This window comes from Ctenopharyngodon idella, chromosome 5 (genome assembly GCF_019924925.1).
Source record: "Ctenopharyngodon idella isolate HZGC_01 chromosome 5, HZGC01, whole genome shotgun sequence".
Taxonomy (NCBI): Eukaryota; Metazoa; Chordata; class Actinopteri; order Cypriniformes; family Xenocyprididae; genus Ctenopharyngodon; species Ctenopharyngodon idella.
Genome location: NC_067224.1, coordinates 5,200,473 through 5,226,658, shown reverse-complemented (window position 1 = coordinate 5,226,658; position 26,186 = coordinate 5,200,473). Strand labels below are relative to the sequence as shown.

General features: G+C 34.0%; 1 protein-coding gene across 1 annotated transcript in view; it reads right to left on the bottom strand.

Moving 5' to 3' along the window:
- kntc1 (kinetochore associated 1) overlaps window positions 1–26,186 on the bottom strand; it is a 49,921-nt gene continuing 23,735 nt past the window's right edge. Inside the window, 28 exon segments of the mRNA XM_051894891.1 lie at window positions 1–262; window positions 411–513; window positions 2,677–2,831; window positions 2,931–3,020; window positions 4,658–4,787; window positions 6,040–6,103; window positions 6,198–6,252; window positions 7,369–7,425; window positions 8,063–8,158; window positions 8,821–8,956; window positions 9,119–9,243; window positions 10,918–10,996; window positions 11,168–11,223; window positions 11,405–11,517; window positions 13,819–14,029; window positions 15,941–16,014; window positions 16,417–16,633; window positions 18,204–18,262; window positions 18,403–18,571; window positions 18,694–18,783; window positions 19,011–19,242; window positions 20,498–20,607; window positions 20,770–20,886; window positions 21,618–21,746; window positions 21,840–21,944; window positions 22,647–22,810; window positions 24,008–24,064; window positions 25,239–25,380. Coding sequence (XP_051750851.1) covers window positions 212–262; window positions 411–513; window positions 2,677–2,831; window positions 2,931–3,020; window positions 4,658–4,787; window positions 6,040–6,103; window positions 6,198–6,252; window positions 7,369–7,425; window positions 8,063–8,158; window positions 8,821–8,956; window positions 9,119–9,243; window positions 10,918–10,996; window positions 11,168–11,223; window positions 11,405–11,517; window positions 13,819–14,029; window positions 15,941–16,014; window positions 16,417–16,633; window positions 18,204–18,262; window positions 18,403–18,571; window positions 18,694–18,783; window positions 19,011–19,242; window positions 20,498–20,607; window positions 20,770–20,886; window positions 21,618–21,746; window positions 21,840–21,944; window positions 22,647–22,810; window positions 24,008–24,064; window positions 25,239–25,380 — 3,186 coding nt within the window. The 3' untranslated portion in view covers window positions 1–211.

Here is a 26,186-nt window from a genome sequence, read left to right as displayed (position 1 = left end):
TTATTGAAAAAACGTAATAGTAATTTTTATTTGTAAATCAGATGTCTACATACACAATGGTGTTAATATTCACAAAACATGAGTACTGAAATACTATTAAGTAACAATATACAAATGTAAAATAAGCAAGCAGATAACATTTTACTTGCGCAGTCTTGCAATGAGTGAAAGTACTGTATTACTGCCCACAGATTACAAATGATTTTTAATCTCATGCTGACGTTTCAGTACCCCTAGATTCAAGTGCCTTTTCCAAAAATTCCTGAAGGACAAAAAGATAAAAAATAAATTAAATGAGAACCTTAGCAGATTATATTAAACCACAATAAACATTCATTATAAATGAAAAGCAAATAAATTAAAAAAATATACATAAATAAAATAAAATAAAATATTTTAAGAGGCTTTACCCTGACAGGATCAGAGAGAGTGTTGCTCACAGGTGCTGTTTGTCCTCCTTTCATCTCTCTGTATTTCAGATATTCTTGGGCAAAGGAAATTGCCTCCTCTTCACTATTCAGAGGGAAAAAAGGACAGTGAAAGACAATTCTTTTATTCAACTTTGTGTTAGAAACACAAATTAACTTGTTTTATTTACAAAGATTAGGAACACCCATCTAATAAAACCTGTAACTTCTGGACCTCTAGCGTTTGCATTTAGTCATTTAGCAGACGCTTTTCTCCAAAGTGACTTACAAATAATAGTAGAAGCAATCAAATCAACATGAGTACAATAATATGGAAGTGCCGTGTCAAGTCCAATTTCATCAGCAAAGTGCTCGTAGCAAGGTTTTTTTTTTTGAAGCATAAAATGGCAAGTTACTTGTAATTACATGAGTTACAGTGGATATAAAAAAAATAGATGCATTTGTATTAGTGCTGTCAATCGATTAAATTTTTTTTTTTCATATTTTTATGTATGTATTCAATAATTTCACAGTTACTCTCCAAATTAATGTAGAAACAACTTAAAGACAGTATATTTTAAACATTTGTTTAGTGGCATATTTTTATGAATGAAGGGCAGTATCACTGATAATAATACTGGTACTGACGTCTCTATGAAACTGATTTTTTTAAAACATTAATTATAGACATTCAACATTACAGTATAAGTCAAAGCTATCAATTTCAACATTTATTAGGCTTAAAAAAAAAAAAAAAAAAAAAACAATCTTCACACAAACCCATAATAATAAATATCATATTTACCTGTGGCCTTCCTTCCTTTCCTGCCTTTACATATACAGAAATTGAATAAAGCTATCAAACATTTTACATTCTTCACTGCATAAATTATAAATTAAATATAGATTAATCCTTATTAAAGCTACAATTTTCTGTTACCCTTGTTCTTTGATGAACATTAATGACAGACATCACAGCAACTGGTTTATTAGGCTGCTGTCACTTTAAGAGCTGCCGCTGCCGAACGTGACACGGATCTCATATTCACACAACTCTAAGTTCATTAAAGTCGCTATTTAACTCATTTAAGACTGCTCTTTTGAGGATACTTGACAAAACAGGCATTTTGGCATAATTCTGTGTGTTATTGTTTGTTCAAGCGCGAAAGAGAACTCGATACTGGTTCATGTCTTTCTGTGCACACAAGTCGTGTGTGTCACACAGACATGACGTTCACAGAGAGTGTGTTCTCGTTTGTCTTGAGGCGCTTGAATGGTTTAAAAGCAATTCCGTGAAGAGCATGATCATAATGGAACACTAGCCAAATTATGACAGAAAAAACAAATGCCGCGTTAAATAATTTTTAACGTGTTAAACAGAGAAAAAATAAATAAATATATCACGTGTTAACACACTAATTTTTACAGCACTCATTTGTATATATTACAAAGAAACATATCTTTTTACATATTACATCTTGATTGTTTTTTTATGAAACAACTGACACATCAAGTCAAATATAAATACTGATTATGTATTGACTTTCCCAAAACTGTATCGTCATGTGAACATTTAAATTCTGATAAACTGTTAATCAGTTAGGAAAAAAAAAAGTCTGGAATAAAGTATAAATAAATGTAATACATAATAAAAGTAAAATAATACCTTAATACCTTAAAGCAGGGGTCGGCAACCTATGGCATGCAATCACAGAAGCACATGGTTTGTCAGATATGAAAGTTACCTCAAAATGTACAGTACATCTGTATGCAAGTTCGAGAAATGTATTTAAATGTGCTAAATACACCTCTTTAGCTATTGTCATGTGCCAGTGATTATCCCTTCGTGTGCCATAGGTTGCCAACTCCTGATTTAAAGTTTATTACAAAGAAATTTTATAAAGCAAACTGGAAGGTGGACGCTAAAAATGTATAATATACTAAAGACTGTTACTCTATAAGAGCAAATGATCCTCCCAAGTTGAGAGAAAATTCTCTCTGACATCAGAGAACTTCAGTATTAATATTATTGTAACATTGTTGCAGTGTTCGTCTTGATACTTCCTGATCACTCTGCCAGGGTTTATTTTGCAGTACTGACTGTACTAGACTGTACTTTATTCATTTTAAATCTGTTATGTAGAACATCTTCACCAGTACAAAAAAAAAAAAAAAAAATCAAATGTGGTTTAACTTCGCAAACTGATAAAGTGAATCAGGGGTGAAAAAATCAAATAAAATAATGAAATTCCATGTAGGATCAACTAACCGATTCTGCCCCACAAGGCAGTTCAGCAGCTCCTGCACTACTTCAGGTTGACCCTTTGAGGTCAAGTGCCTCTTCAAATAAGTGAAGTGTTTGGTCTTCATCAACGTCTGGGATTTGCCATTTCGACAAAGGAACGTGAACACTGTGTCTCTGATCTACAGTAAATAAAAAGGAATTAAAATATACAACTAAACAAGGACTGGGAGAAAAAAAAAAAAAAAAAAAAAAAGTGTAACCATAAGAGAAGGACTAACCTGTGAAGGAATGCCGGCTAACTCTCCGGTGGTCATGCTTTCCTCTGTCTGATCCAGAATGAGAATAGGGTTACAGGACAACAGGAAGCTCTAATGTATAAAACAAACAAAAAAAAATTGTTTTAGTACAAACTGAAAATCAAACTCAGTATTCAGATCACAGATCAGTAAAATAGGAAACCTTGTATACCTTCAAACCAAAAATCACACTAACAATTTATTTTAAGGTGACGTAGTTACACGTTACATGTACTTTCTTACATGTACCATTTGCTTTTGAAAAAAGTACATTTGCAAAACTCTAAGTTAGTGTTGTCAAAAGTACTGAAATTTTGAAAATGTGACGATACCAGCATTTCTGTAATACCGGGAGTACCGAGTATCCAGGTATGTTCGGTACCCACTGATAGGGCTGTGCCAGTATTTTATGTGAATATGACACGAGTGAAGCACAAAGCTTTGTTTACAGAAGAAATAGGCTAATAGGTTAGCAATTAAATGTGACATCGCAGCCATGGAAACATTTTGGTTCATGCCGAATGAAAGAGGTACGTCATACATTTAAGCTTTCACCCGATTAGCAGAGATTTTAACAATATTCCATTAGTTATTCCACTAGACATGGAATCTCTGTTTCTTTTCCCAAATCTTCACTCACGCAGTGGATTATAAACATTTCTTCCTTTGGTTCGCTTTTAATTAGGCATTCTTTACTGTGGTAAAGTAGAAAAAACACTGCAGAACAGAAACCTTTTTGCTTGCACGTCAATTTCTATTTAACACAGTTTGTGCTTGTTATTAGGCCTAGACTTTATAAGGCGTGTCAAGTTTATTTGTATAGCGCGTTTTACACACCAGAGATGTTTAGTTTCACTTTCTCTGGCAGCACAAAATCAAACATAGCCTGAATGACAACAATGTCTGAAGATAAAACTAGCTCTTCAGACCTTTTACAACAAGTGTCAGTTGCTTGTAACATCAGGAGATAACATGAAGATATTAGCGGTAGGCTATATGATGCATCTTTGTGTAGAAATAAAAAACAGAATGTTTTTTAGAATAATACTTCACTTTCTTATTATTTAGGTTACCATTATTTACGGATATTATTTACGGTTTCACTGAAGGAATAGCTAAAATAAACATGCACATCTGTTTCAAAATAGATGTTTGAGCATTTGTTTAGGCCTATTTATTTTTTTATATTTCAAAATTTATTTCATTGAGGTATATATACACACACAAACATACACACACACACACAACACACACACACACACACACACACACACACGCTCCAAATATTTATATGTATGATTACCATCATATTTAATATGTTTTTAAAATAGGCTAGTTAAATAAAATAGTAAAATAGTTCCAACAGATTTTCCTGTGGTACCGAAATTGGTACCGAGAACCGTACATTTTTACTGGTACTGGTACCGACTACTGGAATTTTGGTACTGTGACAACACTACTCTTAGTACTAATCTCATAACAGATAATCAAAAATGCACTTCTTAATACGGCACAGACACAAGTGACAGTGATCACTGGCGAGTTGAGAAATGTTTAACTTTTTGCAAATGAAGAGCGACTTTCGGGAATGACAAGCAATAGCAGTGAAGACTGTGTCAGTGGAGTGGAGCTTCCCACTATAGGGGAAGAAGGGGTAGGATGCCACTATTACCCTGGCCCATCATCCCCTATAGTGAATGTGAACCTACTTGAATTTGTGGTTCCTTCTTTTTGGCACAAGGTATGAGCAAGAGTGTGCCCAAAGAGAAGGCCTGCAGATTGAACTGAGAAAACCGCTTGGCAATGGCAACCAGATCCAAAGTGAATAAAAATGGACATCTAAAACAAAACAAAACAAAACAAAAAAAAAAAAAAAAAAAAAAAAAAAAAAAACAGAAATGGACATATTTGAGATAATATATAAAAGACACAGCAGAAAATAAATAATCAAATTACAGATATAATTTAATTAATTAAATAGTGGGACAGTGTTGACAAAGAGAGCGAGAGTATGCGCTTATAAATTAAAAAGTAAGACAATGGCTTGCTTATCCATTATATTTGAATAATTTCTAATCTTTGAATAATTGAATAATCTTCAAATATTAAACTGCAAGTTTTCCAGCAAAAATATTTTTAGTTTTCAAATGGAACTTACAGACAATGACAGAGTAACAGATTTACATGATCACCTCAACAATAACGGAAAGCAGGAAGGAAATTAATGGGAGTTTGCCCGTTTTGCCCACCAAAATTCAAGATATAGGTGCAAAAAATGCCCCTGTGAGTTCTTGTTCTTATAACATTTGGTTTGTTATGTGTTAAAGCGGTACTTCACAGCGGCAAAATGGTCTTTCAATAAAACTTGCCTGCCTATACATGTTGCCGTCCAAGGCCACTCCTACCAGTCTGCTACTGTCTTGCTTTTGTAGGAAATACTCCTTAGCAAACTTTTAGTCATAATGGTGTTGACTTGTAATGTTCCCAAGTGCAAGAATTCAAAGAGTAAACGTTTAGAAGTCAAAAGCTGTCGCGTACAGGTAAGAAAGCTATTGCCATAGTGTTCCATTATTACAATAAGTGTAGACAAAGTACAATACAATTTTCAGTGATAAACTTACCCTTACAATAGCTTTTTTGTTAACAAACCTTTGACTGATCCATGTACGGAGATACAAAAATGTGAAAGTACAATCTATAGTTTTTTTTTTTTTTTTTTTAATGAAAACCCTAAAGCTGTCTGTTTAATGCTGACTTTAAAGCTTTTATATGTTTTTAAAGCTTTTATATTTATAAACAATTCTCATTACATTTTACATTACATTTATAAAGATAGTCGGCACACGAGTTTTTATTTTAATGAATGAAATAATGTTTAATCAATTTATTTAATAAATTTAAATAATGAATTTTCATTAAATTTAATTTTTTTGTTATTAATTTTAATTAACAGGAACTTATAATTAGAAAAAAAAATCCCTTAATCCATATAATCAACTTCACTAATAAACTATTGCTTACGATACATTAGCCCCACCCTATGCTCATACTTTCTGTTTTGATCAAACTGTCCCTTGGACTGAAGACTTACTTTAGAAGCAGGACAAATGTCTTATACATAACATCATGCTGTTGAGGGCTGAGAGGAAGAGAAGCTGTAAAATTATCATACAGACAAACAGTTAAAAGCATTTAAGTAATAGAAATTTCTCTGTGATGTTGCAAATTTTAAAGTATGTCCCTTTTTACCCGTCAAGAAAGGGGCTTGAATCACACTCCGCCATATTCTGGAAAGACTTTGCCCCTGCAGGGGGAAAAAAAAAGGTAGTTGTGTGTTAAATTGACCTAAATCAGAAATGTCAAAGACACTACCCATGGAGGAGTCCAATCCAGCACTGATTTAAAGGGGTCATGACTTTGCATTTTTTTATGTTTCCTGAGGTGTAATTATAATGTTGAATTTTTTGATAATTTAGAAATAAAAGGCCATTTTAGCCCTCTGATTTAAATATTTCACTTAAAAGGGTGTGTTTCCTTTAAGACTTCAATATAAGGCCCACTGCTATGATTGGGTAACATCTTTGAATATGAAACAAGTATTACATGTGGCTTGAGGTAAAGGTAAACACATTGTGAAACTTGTTCTGATGTAATGTAAGCATTAGACGCTACGGCTCATGCAAGAAGTTACTGTACTCTGTGCTTCCACGTTATTTCCTGCATGAGCATCACAACACACTTATGTTACATCACACACACATTGTTTCACTTCAGAAGACATTGATTCATCCACTTGGTCCATATGGATTAGCATCATGATGACTGTGCTTTTTAGAGCATCAACATTTAGGGAGCCATTCACTTGCATTATATGGACTTACAGAGATGCATTATATTTCAAAAAAATATTTGTGTGTGTGTTCATCTGAAGAAAGTAAGTGATATAACATCTGGGATGGATTAAGGGTGAGAGAATGATTTAAAAAAAAAAAAAAATCTTGGGTAGACTATATGTCTCTGACAGTATGTTGGCTTTCAGTTTAAAGAACTCTTAAAACTAAAATCTGCTATCTCTAAGGTTTTTGAGAAAGTTATACATGCTTTTAGTTCATTCTTTCTGGACAACTGCAAGGCATTAGTCAGCTCTCTCTATCTCAGTTTACACAAAATGCTGCTGCAAGACTTGTACCAAGACGATAGACCATTTTACACTTGTGCTGACCTCTTTAAACAGACAACTGATGAAATATAGTTTCCAGTACAATAAAATATGCTGTTATTTGTATTTAAATTCTGTTCTATTGTCATTGTGTTGAGCATGTTGTGGCCCACAAGAAATAATATTTTAGTTTGGCCCTTGCCTTAAAAAGAGTCTGACACCCCTGATCTAAACAAAAACAAAAGTTAGGAAAATGATCACCTCTAAAAGGCTGGGTACTGCTATGAGAGCTTCAAGAACCTTCTGCAAGTAGCTTGTCTATAGAAGAAAAAGAAGAAACATTTTCTGAATTGACAACAGCAATGAACACAAGGAGGCAGCAATGTACCGTCCACCTAAACAAACATCACATGAATGTGTTAAAGGGTTAGTCCACCCAAAAATGAAAATTCTGTCATCTGTCATTTACTCACCCTCATGTTGCTCCACCCTTATGTTCTTTCTTCTGTTGAACACAAAAGAAGATATTTTAAAGAATGTTGTTAACCAGACAGTTGACGGTAGCCATTAACTTCCATAGTATTTTTTTCCTAATGACTACCGTCAACTGTCTGATTAACAACATTCTTCAAAATACCTTTTTTTTTGGATCAACAGAAGAAACTAAAAGGTTTGGAACAAAATAAAGGTGAGTAAATGATGACAGAATTTTCATTTTTGGGTGAACTAACCCTTTAAATCCAGACAGCTTCAGGTATACTGTTCAAACCCAGTAAAAAAGTATGACTAATCATCTAAAAAAAGACTAGTTTTCACACGCCCAATTTCCGTGGGTTTTTCAAATATCAAACAGTTGCAATTTTCTATCATTCCCATTGTTTCAGGAAGCAGTGACAAAATGACTAACTAATGACTACAACAGCTTTAAAATGATAGTAATGTACATGTGACTTACCATATTGAAAGACATAAGTTTTTGCAAGACACTGTTCCACAGCTGCAAATCATAAACCTCGTACTCCAAACAAAGATCGGCCACAAGACGGACAGCCTGGAAAGAAATAGCAACATGACATGCCTTACTGAAAAATGTATGTAGATTATGTTTTAGTGGCATTGTGAGAAAAAACAAAGTCACATACAAGTGTTACATGTCTTACAAAGTCCAACAACTTGAGACACTCAAAAAGAGCAGTGCCACAGTGTTTATAAACTATAAATGGTTTTCTCTGCTCATTAACTTTGATAGAAGAAAGTATATAAACATCTTTAAATGCTCAAGCACTGCATGGCTGTTCACACCAAGAAGAATGTTCAGTTGATTTCTGAATGTTATCTCTTTTTGAATGTATTTTGGTGCTCAAGCATCATTATCTAATTTCTATAATCAATGTTGAAAACTGTTATATATTTCTGTGGAATACATCTTTTCCAGGGTTTTTTGGTTAATAGAAAGTTATAAAAAACAGCATTTATTTGAAATAGCAATCTTCTGTAACATTATAATTGATCAATTTGATGCATCCTTGATGAATAGAAGTATTCGTTTCTTAAAAAGAACCAAACAAAAACAAACAAAAATCTTACCGATACCAAACTTTTGAATTCCCCCACCACTTCTCATCATCCCACACTTTTTTATAAAACTGTAGTAAGAACCAACAGAACTTGACTGTTGAAATGAGGAGTTTCAATATTAGTTGCAATATCTACCTGAGGTTCGTTGTTGTGGTTCTTCCATAAACCCTTGATCATGCCTTCTTTTGGGCTGCTGATGAACATTTCCAAGGTATAGGGAATGTTCAGGGCCTCCATCTGGGCAAGGTACATGTAACACTTCAAATAATATCTGTGAAAACATCAATACATGTTCATTAATGCCACAAAATGCTGCATTAATCTTGATTAAAATAAATGGCAAAAAAACGGTTATAGTTCTATTCTTATTAAAACTGTACACAAACAAGTAAAAGAAAATTATAATTAACAGAATATTCTTGATGCTGCTCACTTGATTTTGCTGCTAGGCTGGTTGGAAAGTGCCTCCAAAGTGGCAGCATCTGCTAAGTGAGTGAGACAGATCAAAGCACGACTACGATGTTCAAAGGTCAAGCGAAGGCCCGATCCTCCCAGGGGCTGAAAAGATGAACAAATGTTAAGCATTTCAGACTTTTACTTTCCCGGCAAACATAATTCCACTAATAACTTTATGACAGGTAAGTAAATGGTGTATAATGTGTAACACATTACTGATTTCTTTATTTTCAAAACATTCAAAATGTTGTTTCAAACGCTATCACAAGTCATTCTTGCAATCTGGCAAAACATTTTCTATGCATGTCTGGGATATAAAGTTATCTTGGTGACAAAGATATTGTTTTGCATATTCAAGTTTGCTTCTATTTTTAGCAAAATGCTACAGCAAAAAAAGTAGAAATAGAGTATAACTTTTTACTATTTTATATTTATAGATCTAACAGAACATTTAATGCAATTTTACAACAACAAAAAAAAAGTTAGATGTACAGTTTTTGTAAGTGGAAAAAGAACAAGTCATCTTATAAATTATAGTGAAAAACTGATCAATTGATATCCCCATAATTCTCTGTGACACTCAACGTTTTTTTTTTTTTTTTTTATTATTATTTAAATAGTTATGTTTCTTCTCAATCTCTTTGTTAATTTGTTATCAGTTATGTACATTAGGGTTTTATGACACATTTTATTATGCTAAATATATGTTTATTGCATTAGTTTAGTGTCATGTGTGTTACCATGATGTGTTTTGTATTCGTTTGTATGACACCATACAAACATCTATACATTAGTATTTACCTCAGCATGTGGAAAATATACTCATGATGAACTTTAATTATGTGGCTTTTTCTTTACCACCTGTTTGTATGGTGGTTGTCAGTACAAAAGGTACAAAAAGTTGGCATTACATCAGTTCAGTTCGTTTTATTTTTACTGTAAATTTTAAGTTCAATCTGTAAAACTAAAATGTCACTACTGTATTTTTATGGTAAAGTTCTGGCCAACCAGTATGGTTAAGCTAGTTCATAATCCTGGTGGGAACACCAGCATCCAAAACACTACACTAGTAACCAGCTATGCTTGTCTTTTCAGCAGGGATGCTATAATGTGATCAGTGTTCTACCATACAAACACTATGGTTTAGTAATTCCAGCTGCTCATTCAAAAAGATAAAACATGCACTTGTATAAACATTTTCAACATGTGATATAAACAACAAAGTAATCATTGTTATAATCCATCAACAGTAGATCATAACCAGTCACAAAAACAACTGAATTTCATAATCTAGTTCTAAATCAAATACAAATGAGTTCCATTTACTTTTGACAACACATGGTCTGGGCTAGTTCACATAAAACACTTTGTACAATAAATTTTTATTATTACTAATTTAATGAATATATTAGTGAATTAATGCATGACTAAATTGTATGAAAAAATAAAACAATTTCCTCATTCGATTTACTTATGCATTTATAATTTATTTTATGCAAAATACATATTTATTTATCATTCACATTTGCTCATTTATTTATTTCAAAGTTTTGGTCCTCTGTAAGAATCTAACCTAATTTTATTTTGCTTTTGAAAACCTAAGAATCATGAACTGAATCGTGTGTACCCAAAGACTTACATCCAATCATTCTGCACCCTTTCTCACACCTTGCAATGATGTAAACCTGGTTGGTGCAAATCCCCCCCTAAGTCACACAATCCTAGAACAGGGCCTGACGCCCCAGGCTTCTGTTGAGGGTGAAAAGTTCTACTTACCCATGTTTGTGCTGTCAGGATGGGACTGAGCAAACGAGCACTTATATCCATGGGGTGCATCTGCAGCAAATAAACAACTCTGCCGTATAAAGAGAAGGACAGGAAAAGAAACCAGGAAAGAGAGAGAGGAAAAACTTCAACAAGACTTCCAACCATGTTATAGAAACATGTTTAATCCACTAGGTAATGTTGCATCATATTATATGGTAAAATAATAAAACACTTTAATTTTTATATTCTGTATTAGTACCTCATGAGATCAGGGTCATCATTTATATCTGCCACGTAGTCCTGCTGAATTATGTCCTACAGCAAAGGAGGTATGAGTTTAAGTCTCGTCTAATAATGCATCCTCATATGAAATATGTTTACATGCGCAGATTGTAATCAAGATACAGTGGGGATTTGCTGTACTACTATAGCAAATAATTGTGTTTGTCTTTCAAAAAGACTGCAGAATTTGCAGTGTGTGAAATATTACACATACCTTGCCATTAGACTGCCCTGTTTGGCACAACCACTTCTCCAAAAGAATGTTCCGGATCTTCTGAAGATCGACACTGTTGATGGAGGCAATATCCTTGGCCACGCTGTGAATGTCTGTCCAGTTAAAGAAAAAAGGGGCTAAATCCAAATAGAAATGTCCCTCTCTCTATCTATATGCAGAAACATCTATATATTAGGGGTGTAACGGTACACAAACAAGACGGTTCGGTACGTACCTCGGTATTGGGTTTGGTACAGCAGGAGGGAGAAAACTAAACATAAAATTGTTGTTTTTTTCTTCTTCTTTTTGATTGAACAGTGGTTTATTGAACAAATTGTGTCCCTCTCTTTAAATTAATTAAATTATAATTAACATTTTTTAAGGACAAAAAAAAAAAAAAATCTATCTCAGCTGTAAACTATAGAGAGCCCTTTCTAGCACATTACTATAATATTAAAGGTTACAATTAACAACAGAGCCCAAACTATTAAATTCAGTTGCTATATAACAATCAACCCTCAAATAACAAGAAAAACACATGTAAATTGCACATAAGGCAGGTTTTTGCATTAACTTCTAAATCTAATTATAAAATTATTTTTCATTTATTTTTCTACTACAATTCATTTCTGAAATATGATCATTTACACAGTTACTGTCATAACTTGTTTTCATGACAAATTTATTTAAACATTAAATAATTACAACATTACTAAAAGTAAATATAATAAATATATAAGCTAATATTATATAGTGCATATTTTTAGAGAAAAACGCTCTCCTCTAGAGTTCATTTCTCTAGTGAACTAACATGTTGTGGACACTAAATAACTTGCCTGAGGTAAATGTAATGCTATGTGAGATATTATTCTCAAGCTGTTTAATTGATGTCTTTTCGCATCTGTTCTTCTTCTTCTGCGCTTTTATCTTGTGACATTTAGCAAACAGCATTGCATTACCGCGCGCCCCCTTCTGGATTGGAGTGTGGATCGACTGTGGCTGACTGTTTTCGTTGTCTGACTGCATACACCAAACCGTGACATCCGTACCATGACGGTTCGGGAAGAATACATGTACCATTACACCCCTACTATATATACATACATACATACAAACATTAATACATACATACATACATAAGCACACATGCATGCACTACCATTCAAAAATAAATGTTGGGGTCGTTAAGATTTTATAATGTTTTTGAAAGAAGTTTCTTATGCTCACCAAGGCTGCATCTATAAAATACAGTAATAAACGGGAACATTGTGAAATATTATTAAATATTATTACAATTAAAAATAATGTTTTTAAAGCTACACTATGTAACCTTTGGCCCTCTAGCGGTTAAAAAATAAAACTGCATGCATCTTGCAGAAGAACACAGTTTAAATGTGAATTGAGGCATCGTTGTATACATGGACACAGGACATCTTAAGTGAAAAGACAAAAAAAAAACATTTTTATTTTTTAACCGGTGATTTCCCAGAGGTTTGCCGATTTGAATGGTACAAATTTTCAGTTTCACACCACCCATAGTTAGAGCTATTTTTCCTCTGTGTGCAGATATGATGTGACATGTATGCTATTTTTTGCCAAATCTATCACTACAGCTCTAAAAATATGAATAATTCGTATAGGTTTATCAAAGTATATTTGGGTAAAGTTTGGAAGATGGATTTTTTTTGCACTCTACCATAATATTGTTATTTTTTTAATCAAAAAAAGTTAGATGGAGTAGCTTTAATATATTTTGAAAATGTAATTTATGTCTTTGATAGCAAAGCTGAATTTTCAGCATTACTCCAGTGTTCAGTGTCACACGATCCTTCGGAAATCATTCTAATATGCTGATTTGCTGCTCAAGATTCAAGACATCACTTATTATCAATGTTGAAAACAGTTGGGCATCTAAACATTTTTTTTTTTTTTTTGTGTACATTTTTTAGGATTCTGTGATAAATGGATCATTTATTTAGTTTTTTTGTAACAATGTTAAAGTGTTTACTGTCACTTTTGATCAATTAAATGCATTCCTGCTGAATAGAAGTATTAATTTCTGACCCTAGACTTTTAAACGGTAGCATGTGTATACAAACACACGTTATTTTGTGCTGTCAGTGATTGTCAGTATTAAAAAGTTCATATCTAGTAACAATGTACTTATTTAAACCTACTTGTGAAATACTTGTATTTATTTGTAGGGCAACCTCTGAAAATAATAGAATAACTAACAAGTCATTTTATTAATTGGCTTGGACTAGAAGTTTTTTTTTTTTTACAGAAAAAATTGAAAATAAGTAACAAATTGCAAAAAACAAATTGGAAAAAAGTGCAAACTACAGCAAATAATGCAAGATCAAATGATTAAAGCAATTCTTATAGCACACATATACTATACCACTTGACCTTACCAGGGTAAGTCATCCCAGCAGGGTTTTTCATACGGTCCACCACTGAGCTATGCTCAAAGAGAGCTACAATAAGGCGACCAGGCATGCCTGTGAGTTTGAGGAGCTCTGGGGAGCTAAGACGAGACGAAAGGAGAGCATTCTCTGTGGCCGAGCGCTGATATTGCAACTGCAGTTTAGAGATGAGTGCCTCACCTCGAGCCTGCAAATTTTCCTGGCAAAAGATGGGATAGAGTAATGAAGGATTGGGACAGACAGAGATTTATGAAATAAATGTGGTTAACAACATCAAGTCCTTCCTAATAAATCTAAAGGAATCATGAATTCAGAAATCAAATTTTCCTTCATCTTCATCCTGTCACTGCACTATATAAAAAAAATAGAAAAAAAGAAAACAGTGTAGTCAACCAAAATGCAAAGCCATGGTGGTAAATACATCCCTGCTCATTCGACAAATACCTGCCAGCAGTATGCCAATATAAAATAATAAACTAAATTTTGAGCTGTCAGGTAAAAATGGGGAAATTCTGTCAATCATTCCTGCATGTTTATGTTATTTCTGTAAACAGAAAAGAAGGTCCAGCTAATGCTTTGCATGAATTTCAACTAGTCAGCTAGCTAGCATGGACAGTTCTAAATGGTTGCACAGGAGAAAGTAAGTCACACAGTTTTGGAATGACAAGGGTTAGTAAATGCCATTTTTTTTTTTTTTTGTTTGGGTATCTCTATAAGAGAATTTTAAACAGTACTGGGCAACCACAGGTTCCCAGTTCATTTTTGATAGAGGCACGGCAGACTGTAACAGCATTTAATGCACCTACATAACACACATTTACTCAAGGGCAGAGTTATTATTATTATTTTTTATGGCTGTTGATTAAAACAATGAATCATGTTTTCAGCATTAACAATTATATTTTGCAGAAATGTTCCCATTAAAGGGATAGTTCACCCAAAAATGAAAATGTGATGTTTATCTGCTTACCCCCAAGGCATCCAAGATGTGGGTGACTGTTTCTTCAGTAGAACACAAATGTTGACTTTTAACTCCAACCGTTGCGGTCTGTCAGTCGTATTGTGAATACACCTGTTGGGTGCTTTCTCCGCAGGGTTTAATTTGGATTTGTCTGTGCATGTTTTTTTTTTAATCTTATAGATGGAGTTCCCATTGACATGCATTATACGACTGACAGACCGCAACGGTTGGAGTTAAAAATCATCATTTGTGTTCAACTGAAGAAACAAAGTCACCTACATCTTGGATGCCCTGGGGGTAAGCAGATAAACATCAAATTTTCATTTTTGGGTGAATTTAATACATAAAAATTGGCTTTAATACATATTTTCCTTTCCAAATTCGGAAAATACATTTCCAACCTGCAACAGTCCAGTGCTGGTCTTCTCATTAACAGTTTGTTTGTTTATTTGTTAGGGATTATACTTTATACCTGTTGAGTTTTAGTTACACTTTATTTTAAGGTGAAATAGTTTCATTGTACTTACTCAAATAAGTACAGAGAAATATTAATTAACTACATGTATTTACTATAGAGTTACGGTTAGGGTTAGTCACTTGTAATTATGCATAATTTACTGTTATTACTATAGTAAGTACATATAGTAACATTTAATTACGTCACCTTAAAATAAAGTGTTACCTAAGTTTCCATTTATGAATGAATTTGAGATGCATTTAAAATCATATAAAACACAATGAAACAGCTGAATGAATGCATATGATTCTGCAGTATATATTATATTTGCTCAGATCTTGTGGAAGCCTCTGATGGTCTGCACCAGAGAACAACTATTCACTAGACACTCGACAAAATCTCATCACAAGAGGCTACTGAAGATGCATTAATACCAGGTGTATTAATGTGATCTCAACTGACCATTTCTGATCAAATCAGCCAAGACAAATGTTAAGTGTAAATGGGGGAATCAAGTACTGTCTTCACTTGGACAACAAATGGATTGTTTTAACAGCCGAGCCATGTTTCATGTTCATGTTTATCTATTTTTCAAGAAAACTTATAAAAATATATATATGATGCACTTGCAAAACATGGTTTTACATTGTTTGTCCTCAAAACAATATATTTTCTTTGAGAAGCCAACTTACCTCCAGAGTATCAGACTTCAGCAACTTATGTACAAGTTCCAAGCTGAACTTTAAGAAATCAGTCTTTTCTGCACCTGGAATTAAATAATAACAATAACGAAAAGTTTAAAAATCAAATGAGATGCACAGCACTGTCCAACCTTTTTTTTTATTATGATTCCTTTGTTTAAGTCTACTACAGCATCATCAGGCACCAATGTATGCCATGGAAAACAAATTTTGTGAATAACAACTTACACTTTGTTCTTTCTCACTCAAAGCTATTGTATTACTGCAGAAGACTCGCAATATAATATATGAGTCACGTGAACTACTTTCATCTTACTTTTTGGCTTTATTTTTGGATCTTGACACCACTGGCCAACATCCACTTTCATTGTACAGGATATGTAAAAGAGCAACCTGAACAAGACAGGCTTTATTTAAAAATAAATAAATAAAAAAAGTGGCGAGTACTGTCATACCACCTGACTCACCCGCAGGAAGGTCCTGAGCAATTTTATGGATTGTGGCTGCAGCAAGTTCCAGATTCTGAATGCATAGTGCATGTTTAAAGATACTCTGAGTCACACTGGATAACTCTTTGCTGGGACCAAGATGCTGGATTTTCTTAGACGGATCCATTAACAAAGGCAAAAGATTCTTCTTGAACACATGGTTCACAGCTAAAACATACAGCTTATCCAGATTAACCTGGGTAAAAAGCAAAACAGAAAAAAAGAATGAAAAATGTCACCTGTAAAAGTGGCAAATTTTGTTTAGTTATGGTTACTTCACATAACTCTTGCTCTTGTGAATTTGTCTGGTAAACGCTTTTAAAACTGCAGTAATACCCTAATAATTGCCTGTTGTCACCGGCATCAGTTCCAGTAAAAACACATTTCAGGACTTAGACTGCTGAAAGTTGTAGATATCTCGAACATTGGTGATGCACTGTCACTTCTCTTAGATTGTGTCTTAATAATTTGTGACTTAATTAGTAATTCAAACATTCTGGTCTCATTAGCTAGTGTGTGGCTGGCATAAACTCTGTTCACACTAAGCTTTGATTCCAGAAAATTGCCAGAGAACCTTATTTATGAACACAAACCAGAGCCAGAATGCTGGAAAATCTGATCAGTGGTGCATCCAGGATTTTATTTTATTTTATTTTATTTTAATAAACAATGAAAAAGTATCTTATAATTTTAACCACATTTGACTCTTCTTATGCTCTATTTCTGTGTTAGAAGAAAAGCTAAAATATTGTTGTGTTAAGTACAGATCTTTTTTTCACAGTATGGGTGAAACCATTCTAGAATGAAGGGTAAATGATCATTCCTAACTCATTTTAAAATAAATCACCAGATTTTCTATTCAGAGTTAATGAATTAACAGTTTAGGTTGGCCTGGGGCCTGTATCATGAATCAGGTTCAGCTGGCTAGCCTGGCAACTTTTAGATAAAAGTTTGCATCAACCCTGGGTTTGTAGGTACCATGAAAGTGGGTTGGCTTTTACCAGTGTTCTTCACCACAGTAACTTGCTCTGGGTAAGAGATCTCAAAACAAAATTGGACCAGAAGGGAAGAAAGGTTAGAGAAGGAAATTTTAAATAAATGCTGTTGAATTTTGATATTTATCCATGTCACATAAATAATAAAGTATGTGTAGAGATTATTATATTAACTTATGTTAAATCTAAACAATTTACATGGTCTTGACAAATTGGGGGGGGGGGGGGTAAAGCAATTAAAGTGGGTCAGTTTATTTTAGGGGTGGCCATGGCCATCGTATTGGCAGCAAAATGAACCATGAGCTTAGCGGTACTATACACAGTGCAATTGTTTACGAGAGGCTTCCTGGCGAGTACATTAGATGTGGCATTATGTCATGTCATTTTGGCTTTACTGACTGACTGGGATGTGTGTGAATGAAAACAGAGAGTACAGGAAAGAGTACTCTGGCAGTGTGAATGAACAAAATCACGCACTCCTAGAACAGTTGCGGAACGACTTTTACAGAAATTTTCCAGAATCTCTGTGTGAAAGGGGCACTTCAAAACCCTTGTTTTATTAGCGCTGTAGATGCAAACTGTGTTATGTTGTGTGCTGTCCTAAAAAAAACCCATCTGCTACATGGCAAGAAGTTCTAAATAATAATAATAATAATAATAATAATTAATTGACATGCAAAATAAAAAAAGAAGAAGAAAAAAAAAAAACTAACAACAGGAAAAATAAGAAGGACGGTGATCTTAGCGCCTTCAACATGTATGTTATGTTACCTTCAGTAATTTACAGATGAAGAGCAGTGTGGGTAAAGTGTCCTCACTAATTTCAGGAGCTGTGGGCACAAAAGGAAATCAAAGAGGAAAACATCAAATTAAAACAGAAATTAGGACAAATTAAAAGCACAATAAGGTAAATCTGGAAAGTTATGGTACAATTAATAAGGTTGCAAAGAGTCAACAAACTGATACACACAGACAATTTTCCAGAAGGCGTGGTTGGTCTGGAATAGCAGATGAAAAGGCAGGCGGGTGTTAGCTAGAGCAGTGGGTTCAAGACCGTTCTCCAAAAGATACGAGCTCTCCAAGTCAGTGGGGGGAGAGATTCGTTTATGTGACTTTAAATGCTGGAGCAATCCAACCATCTAAACAATAAATCATAAAGATGTTACAATGACACTTATTCCTAAGCCAAATAAGCCATCCATAGCCATCTGTTTTTTCATCTTGTTTGGTAATATGTACTCCATCTTGGTATTTCACTGACCTGACCAAGAGGTAGAAGGTTTGTGCTCTCATCAGCCATCTGAATAGTTTTGAGGACTCTTTCTATCCACTCATAGTTGTATGGATTTAGCTGTAATGATTGTATTCACATTAGTACAAACTATACACCATTAGATTAATCTCTACTATAAGACATCAAAATGGCATGATTAATCAAATGTTACTTAGTGGCACAAATGCATTTTCAAATTATACATTAGTCAATGCGTTATTTCAGTGTTCTGTACCCCATAAAATATTACAAACAACTTAAGTATTTTTCATGGACTATTTTCCACTAAAAATGCAGTACAAGACCTTGGTCAAGGCTGTGTTGAGACTGATTACAAGGTCTTTGGCAGAGCCGAGCTGAGGAACAATCTGTAGAGCACTTTCTAGCTTGTCATCTTTTCCTAGCAGTGACTCTTCACCCCGCAGGGTACCTTTGGCATCACCTTCTTCAATCTCCATCTCATACCATCTATCTTCCTGCAGTAGTAGAGTGGTTATGTACAGATTGATAGCAGAATGGCTGTCCAATCCAAATGTGCTGCAGAAAAAAAGAAAAAAACAAAAGAAGAAGAAAAAAAAAAAAGCATTACAAAAAGTATTACACTGTAAGGAAAAAAAAACAAAAAAACAGAAAATGTATGGGTAAATACTTATGTACTTACTATGGACTTATTATACGAGGTAATAACTATGTACTAAACCTGAACCTACCCCTAAACCTAACCTTAACCTACATAGTTATCTTAGATTACCCAGTACTTTCTTGGGTAGTTACATTGGAAGTACACATACTGTAAAAAGTGCAGGTGATTTTTTTTTTTTTTTTTTCTGTTTGAAATAAGTCTTAGATTACAGGTATTTTTATCTACCTTTTTCTAGAGTAGCCTACATTTTATTATTATTATTATTATTATTATTATTATTTTTTTTTAAATATAAGAAATGCTTCTGGTTTAAGACTAAGTAAAATATGCAAGTTTGTATAGTATATATATATATATATATATATATATCTCACATCTCAGCTATAGTTGGTTTTCCTTTAGCATTTAGCACATTGTTTGTGTTTAAAAAGAGTTTACTTTCCTATTGATGACTAAAACCAGCTCAATCACACTCATTTGACAGCAACGTTCTATTATTATTTCAAGGTTTTTATTATTATCAGAGGCATTACAAATAATAATTGTCCGTCACTTTGACTGGAGTTACACATTCTGACTAGCAAGGTCAAGTTCACTTGTGCATTTTCATCCTTGTTTTTTGTACTATATACTGTAATATGTCAAAAACATCATACAGCTCAGATAGTCATGTGTCATATGTAATTTGAGGGGTCTCACAGAGTAGAATATAACAAGTATGTTTCTGTATGTGAAGCAAGACCCTGTAAATAATATATGGATGCGGCATTTATGTCATGTTTTTGCTCGTAACTACATGAAACTGTTCCAAAAATGGAACATCATTATTTATAGCAGATTCTCGCAATTAAAATGATTCCAAAATCAGCCTAATTCATTGCATCGATCACGAGATATTACTTACGGAGTTACGACACAAAACTCCACAGGTGCACATAGCTTAGTAAAATCGAATGTAGCTTTCACATGACGTTTTCGCTTATAACTTCATGAAACGTGCATAGATCATATGAAAATGACACATCAACTTCACCAAAAAGAATTTTTCTCCAACCTTATTTGATACCTTACAATAATCTTAGAAACCTTGTCAAATGTGTGTTTTACAACCCATTATAAATGAAGCAAAATAGTGAATAGCTGACTTGCCTGCAGTAATGCAGTATGATGTCAGGAGTGATGTTTTTGTTTTTCACAAGTGTAGGAATCAAGTTTCTCTTCGTCTCTGCGCACTGCCTAAACACAGACTGGATGGAAACCTAAGAACAAATGTCAAAGGAAGTTTTTTTTTCAAACAGTTCTGGCCATATTGTGTGTTTTTAAAACAGATTATTAAATGATTTGACACATTCCCAACAAATACATGCTTTTGTCTTGAATGAGCTAAATGATGAAATACTTTGCATAAGTTCAGCACTGACCCCAAGTTTGCCAAGCTGAATGCCCCACTCTGCATCAGTGATGACGGACAGAAACTTTCCTCTCTCCTCTTCATCCTTATACAAAAAACTTAGATGGGCTCCCACCATAGCAACAACCTATAAATAAATAAATAAATACATTTTATAATAATATTATTCAAGTATATTTTTACATTTGAGGAAAATTTGAATGATGCTTGGCCATGCAATTGTTGCAAACAATATTGGAAAAAAAATGTAGTGAAGGGCTTAATTTAATTAGTAATAATCAAAAATTGTCTGGATTCTGAAACAGAATGAAGCTAGACATGAATGTGAGTTTGCAGTGGATTGTTGAGAATTACTCTACTCCTGAAACAAACATTTTTTTAAGGAAGTTTTTTGATCAGGAGGAGGCTGAAGATTAAGCTGACCCTTGAGAGCATCTTAAATATATCATTATTTGCTATTATTGTCTTTATTGCCTAAATTACATTAATGTTTACCAGCACTGAATTACTGTGTTTTATACTGGCACCATCTGTAAATATGATCAAAGTGATCAGAACAGTCTGTGGAAATGTATATATGCTGTTTATGCTCTTGGTATTTCATTCAAAATATTCACCCAAAAATAAAATTGTGAATATTAATATAATACAATTGAACACCTTAATTATAATAAAATAGCCGAAAAAGTAGTCTTATTATAAACCAAGTAGTCATCATAAACTGAATTTTTAATCAAATATACACTACCATTCAAAAGTGTGGGGTTGGTAAGATTTTATGTTTTGGACAGAAGTCTCTACCTAGCAAGCACAACTAATAAATGAAAGCTTGTGTCACAAACCAAATTTGAGTCTGACCTTAATCTTGTCATAATTTTGCCAGGCACTGGTGATCATCTTCCACAAAATATCCACAACCGTTGCTTTGGACAAAATGGTGCAAAGTCCAATGGCCAAATCAGAGTCGACCACTCTCCAGTTGAGCACCTGTAACACAACTCCATTACAGTTCATGAATTAACTGAACTACATAATTTAATAGAAGGAATATAATTGTGCATCTTAAGTTTCTTTGCACACCTTTTGTAACAAGGAGACCACGACCACTGTGACAGACGAAAGAACAGTTTTCTCTATCCTGTCAAGAGTCTGTTTGTCTCTGGCCATGCGGTTGTTAGACTGAAGCTGGAAATAAGAAATACACCATCATCATCAAAAAAAAAAAAAAAAAAAAAAACACTTTCATTTGCATTATATTGAAAGAGGCCACATTATGCCCTTTTATACAAAGACTTGATTTTGTTTTTGGGGTCTACTAAAATAGGTTTTCATGCTTGAATTTTCAAAAAACTAATTTTTCACGTATTTTACATTGTTGAAGCACCTCTCTTCCCAGTCTGTCAGTACTGCTCGGTTTAGTTCCTGTCTCTATGAAGAATCTCCTTCCAAAAAGAGCAACATGCTCTGATTGGTCGGCTGGACCAGTGTGTTGTGATTGGTCAACCACTTCAAGTGTGTTCCGTAAATGTCAGGCCCCTTACCATGATCGCGAGTTTCAACACACTACTAACAAAACTCAAACAGGCCTCACCCCCATTTTCTTTTTTTTTTTTTGCATATGACTTGGGCGGGAAATATTTAAATGAGAAATAATGTGACGTGTTCTTTCCCAGAAGAAAACTCAAGAGTATAATCAAGGCATTTCTGGGACTTCAGAAACAGTGCGCACTGATATAGAGAAGAACTCCCATTGAATTGGTCTTTGTGATTTGTAACTTTGCAGACCTTTTCCATGCTCAAACACCATTATTACAGACTAAAGAAAGTTGACAATGTAAAAAAGCATAATAGGTCCTTTTTAACTGAACAATTTTACAGTATTCTCACCTTTTTGCTTAGCGAGATGTCCATGTTGTTAGAAACAAAGTGCAGATATATACTGCCATAAGACTCCATCAGAAGTCGCAGAGCCAGTTCAAGCTGACTGCACTCCTGTAGCATTTGCAACATAGAGGCCATGGGATTGAGTAAAGGCCCAACCAAATCAGTGCCTGTGAAAATGGACAGAATTCTCATGAATAAGTCCATAAGGACATTTTATTTTAATCTGCCTCACACAATACAATAAAACTTTAAAACTATTTTTTGCTTTTTAAATATAATAAACCACAGTTCTTTATATTCCACAGCCTTTACACATTTGGGTTGTTCACACTTGAAACTGTTCTTTTAGTCTCTGAATAATATAATCTTGGGTTATTTCAATGTATATTCAGGTATGTTGTGAGATTTCATACTATACACTTTTAAACCCTGGACAAGTACAACACTTAAACAACTAGCACCATACTGTTAAATACAAACAATCTTTCCATTGGCCCCCTAAAGCTGCTAGTCTTTAACAGATAACAACAGAATCTACAGGGAAGAAGCTAATGTTGTCACCAATTAAGTTGGTGATGTTGAATTGAACATGCCCTAAAAATAATGAAAGCATGAAAATGAAGGGTTTTTTGGACAGATTAATGCATAATATTCTAATATTTACCAACAACAACGTATTTATAATAGACAGAGTAGCTCAACCCCTTCCCATATGATGCAGTCAAAATAAGAAAGAATTTGCCTGGATTTTGGATACCAGGGCCCTCTCCTGAAGCCAGGCCTGGGAGAGTATCTCACAGGCGAGCGGCTGGTCACTGGGCTCTAATCCATGGAACCCGGACGGGTTCAGACTGGAAAAAAATTTTTTGGGGCCGCATCTTTGTGGGAGATTAATATGGGACCAGTGGGATGAACAAAAGCCGGCAGGTGAAGAGATGGGTTCGAGCAAAGAGAACCTTGGTGGCGGAAACTGGCATTTGGTACTTTGGAATTAGGGAATGTGACCTCTCTGGTGGGGAATGATCCGGAGTTGGTGCGGAACGAAAACTCATGGACAGTAGTTGGACTGTCCTTCTCTGCTCATGCACGTTTGCCGATTTTCAACTAGCTTTGTATTGTTACAATGTCAGAAGTATATGCAAATGAACATTGTGTACTCTTTCTCCATGTTACCTATACCCAGATATCCCCATTTATTTGTCAGCAAGACTTTTGACAGCCAGATGACGCATTTTGCATCAGCTGGCGGACTTTTGATGATCAATAAATGAGAAACTTGTCCTTTAAGACATTACCTTGGGATTAAGAATAGTATGAACAGTCTCACTGTATACTAGTCAACGCAATAAAATAGATGCTCTTACCTTCTTTGAGAGCACAGTATGACAGGCAGGAACAGCCAAAAGGATAAAGCCTTGATTCTAGAATAAAGGACACAGTTTTATGTTTACAAGCACAATAAGGCAAGACATATGGCTCACAATTTACAATTTGCATAGGCCTCATGGATTCAATTTTATTACAATTCGAGGGTAACAATTCAATTACAAAATTTATCTTAAGGAGGCAATAAACACGTGAAGTGCTAGTAATACAATGTTTCAGACATTGTTCAGAATAGTACAAGTAGGGATTAAGGAATACTGAAAGCATAAAGTTAATAAGTTTCTTTTCTTTTTTTTTTCTTTTTTTTTTTTCTTCAGCAGGATGCAGTTAAGTGCTCACAGAAGAGATGAGTTTTCATTTCTGGCTCTTGAATATTTTCAGGGATCTGGCTGTCCGGGTAGGGTAATGAAGATTACTTCACCAGCAAGGAGCAGTGAACGAAAATGTCCTGGAAAGTGATTTTGTGTCTCTCTGCGATGGCACCAAGATTCTAATTATACAATTTAATTATAAAGTACTTTATAAAATAATTCCAAAAACAATTGTGTTATATTGTACTAACTAAATATAGCTTTAAAAAAAGTAATGTATAATATATAAGTAATATTAATTAAAAAATTAGAAAAAAAAAAAAAAGTGTTCCTCGAATCTAACAGTGAAAGCGGTGCTCTTGTGAAATGATCCTGGTTTAATTACATTTAATATAAAGAACGACAGATCAACCAGGATAGATTGACGGCAAGGAATTAGTTCACCCAAAAATAAAAATTGTGAAAACCTCCATCAAAAACCTCCAAACACCTAAAATACAATCTGTTGATAAAAATATAATATAATATAATATAATATAATATAATATAATATAATATAATATAACATAACATAATATAATGTTTTCTATTTTAATATATTAAAATAAATTAAAATAAAATATTGAATATATAAATATATCTAATTATCTATATTTAAACATTTTACTTAACCGTTCTTTCATTTTAGTTAAATCATGGAAACAAATTAATACAAGGTCACAAAGGAAGGAATTAATAAAAAGTGTTTCTTAATTCTGAATTTCAAATGTCAATTCCAGCCCTACACTTCAATAATTTCCATATTAAAATTTGTTTAATTATTCCAAGGTCTAATTTAAAATAATCATTCATATTAAGGCACTGGTTTGCAATTCCACCAATAACATCATACTCTTACCTGATAGGGGCAACAAATTTCTGGTGATTTTATACTGGAGCGGAAGCACTGAGACTGGATCTAGCACAATGCAGTCCTCATTAAAGACATCATGAAAATGGGATTCACTGTATGTGTCCTCTTCACCACTCAATGCAGATTCCTGAAAATAAATATATACAGCGGGCATATTAAAAGTCTACACATCCCTGTTTAAAGCTTTTGAGATGTAAAAAATTAATGTTGCGCCACACAGGAATGAATTTGCAACTTTGCACAGTCTACTGTTTCCCTTACAAGATTTGCCCACCCCTACCAGCTAACAATGTTACTGTTCTGTTCAGAGAATTTTTCATGAAATCAAAGAAGCCAAAATAATTTTTCATTGTAACCTTTTAGAAGAATACAAACACTATATGGATAAAAGTATTGGGACACACCTCTTAATTATTGAAATCAGGTTTTTAAATCAGACCCATAGCCACAAGTGTATAAAATCGAGCACCTAGCCATGCAGTCTCCATTTACAAACATTTGTGAAAAAAGGGTCATTCTGAAGACAGTGAATTCAAGCATGATACTGTGTTAGGATGCCACCTTTGTAATAAGTCAGTTTATGAAATTTATAAGAGTATATAAGAGTATGTGGTATTATTAGAAAGTTGTTGCGTTTAGGAACAGCAGCAACTCAGCCATTAAGCAGAAGATCACGTAAAGTCACAGAGCGAGGTCAGCGAGTGCTGAGGAGCATGGTGCATAAAAGTTGCCATCACTTTGCTGATTCCATAGCTGCAGAGTTCCAAACTTCCACTGGCGTTACTATCAGCACAAAAACTGTGCAGCGGGAGCTTCATGGAATGGGTTTCCATGGCCGAGCAGCTGCATGAAAACCTTAAATCACCAAGTACAATGCCAAGCGTCAGATAGAGTGGTGTAAAGCATGCCACCACTGGACCAGTGGAAACACGT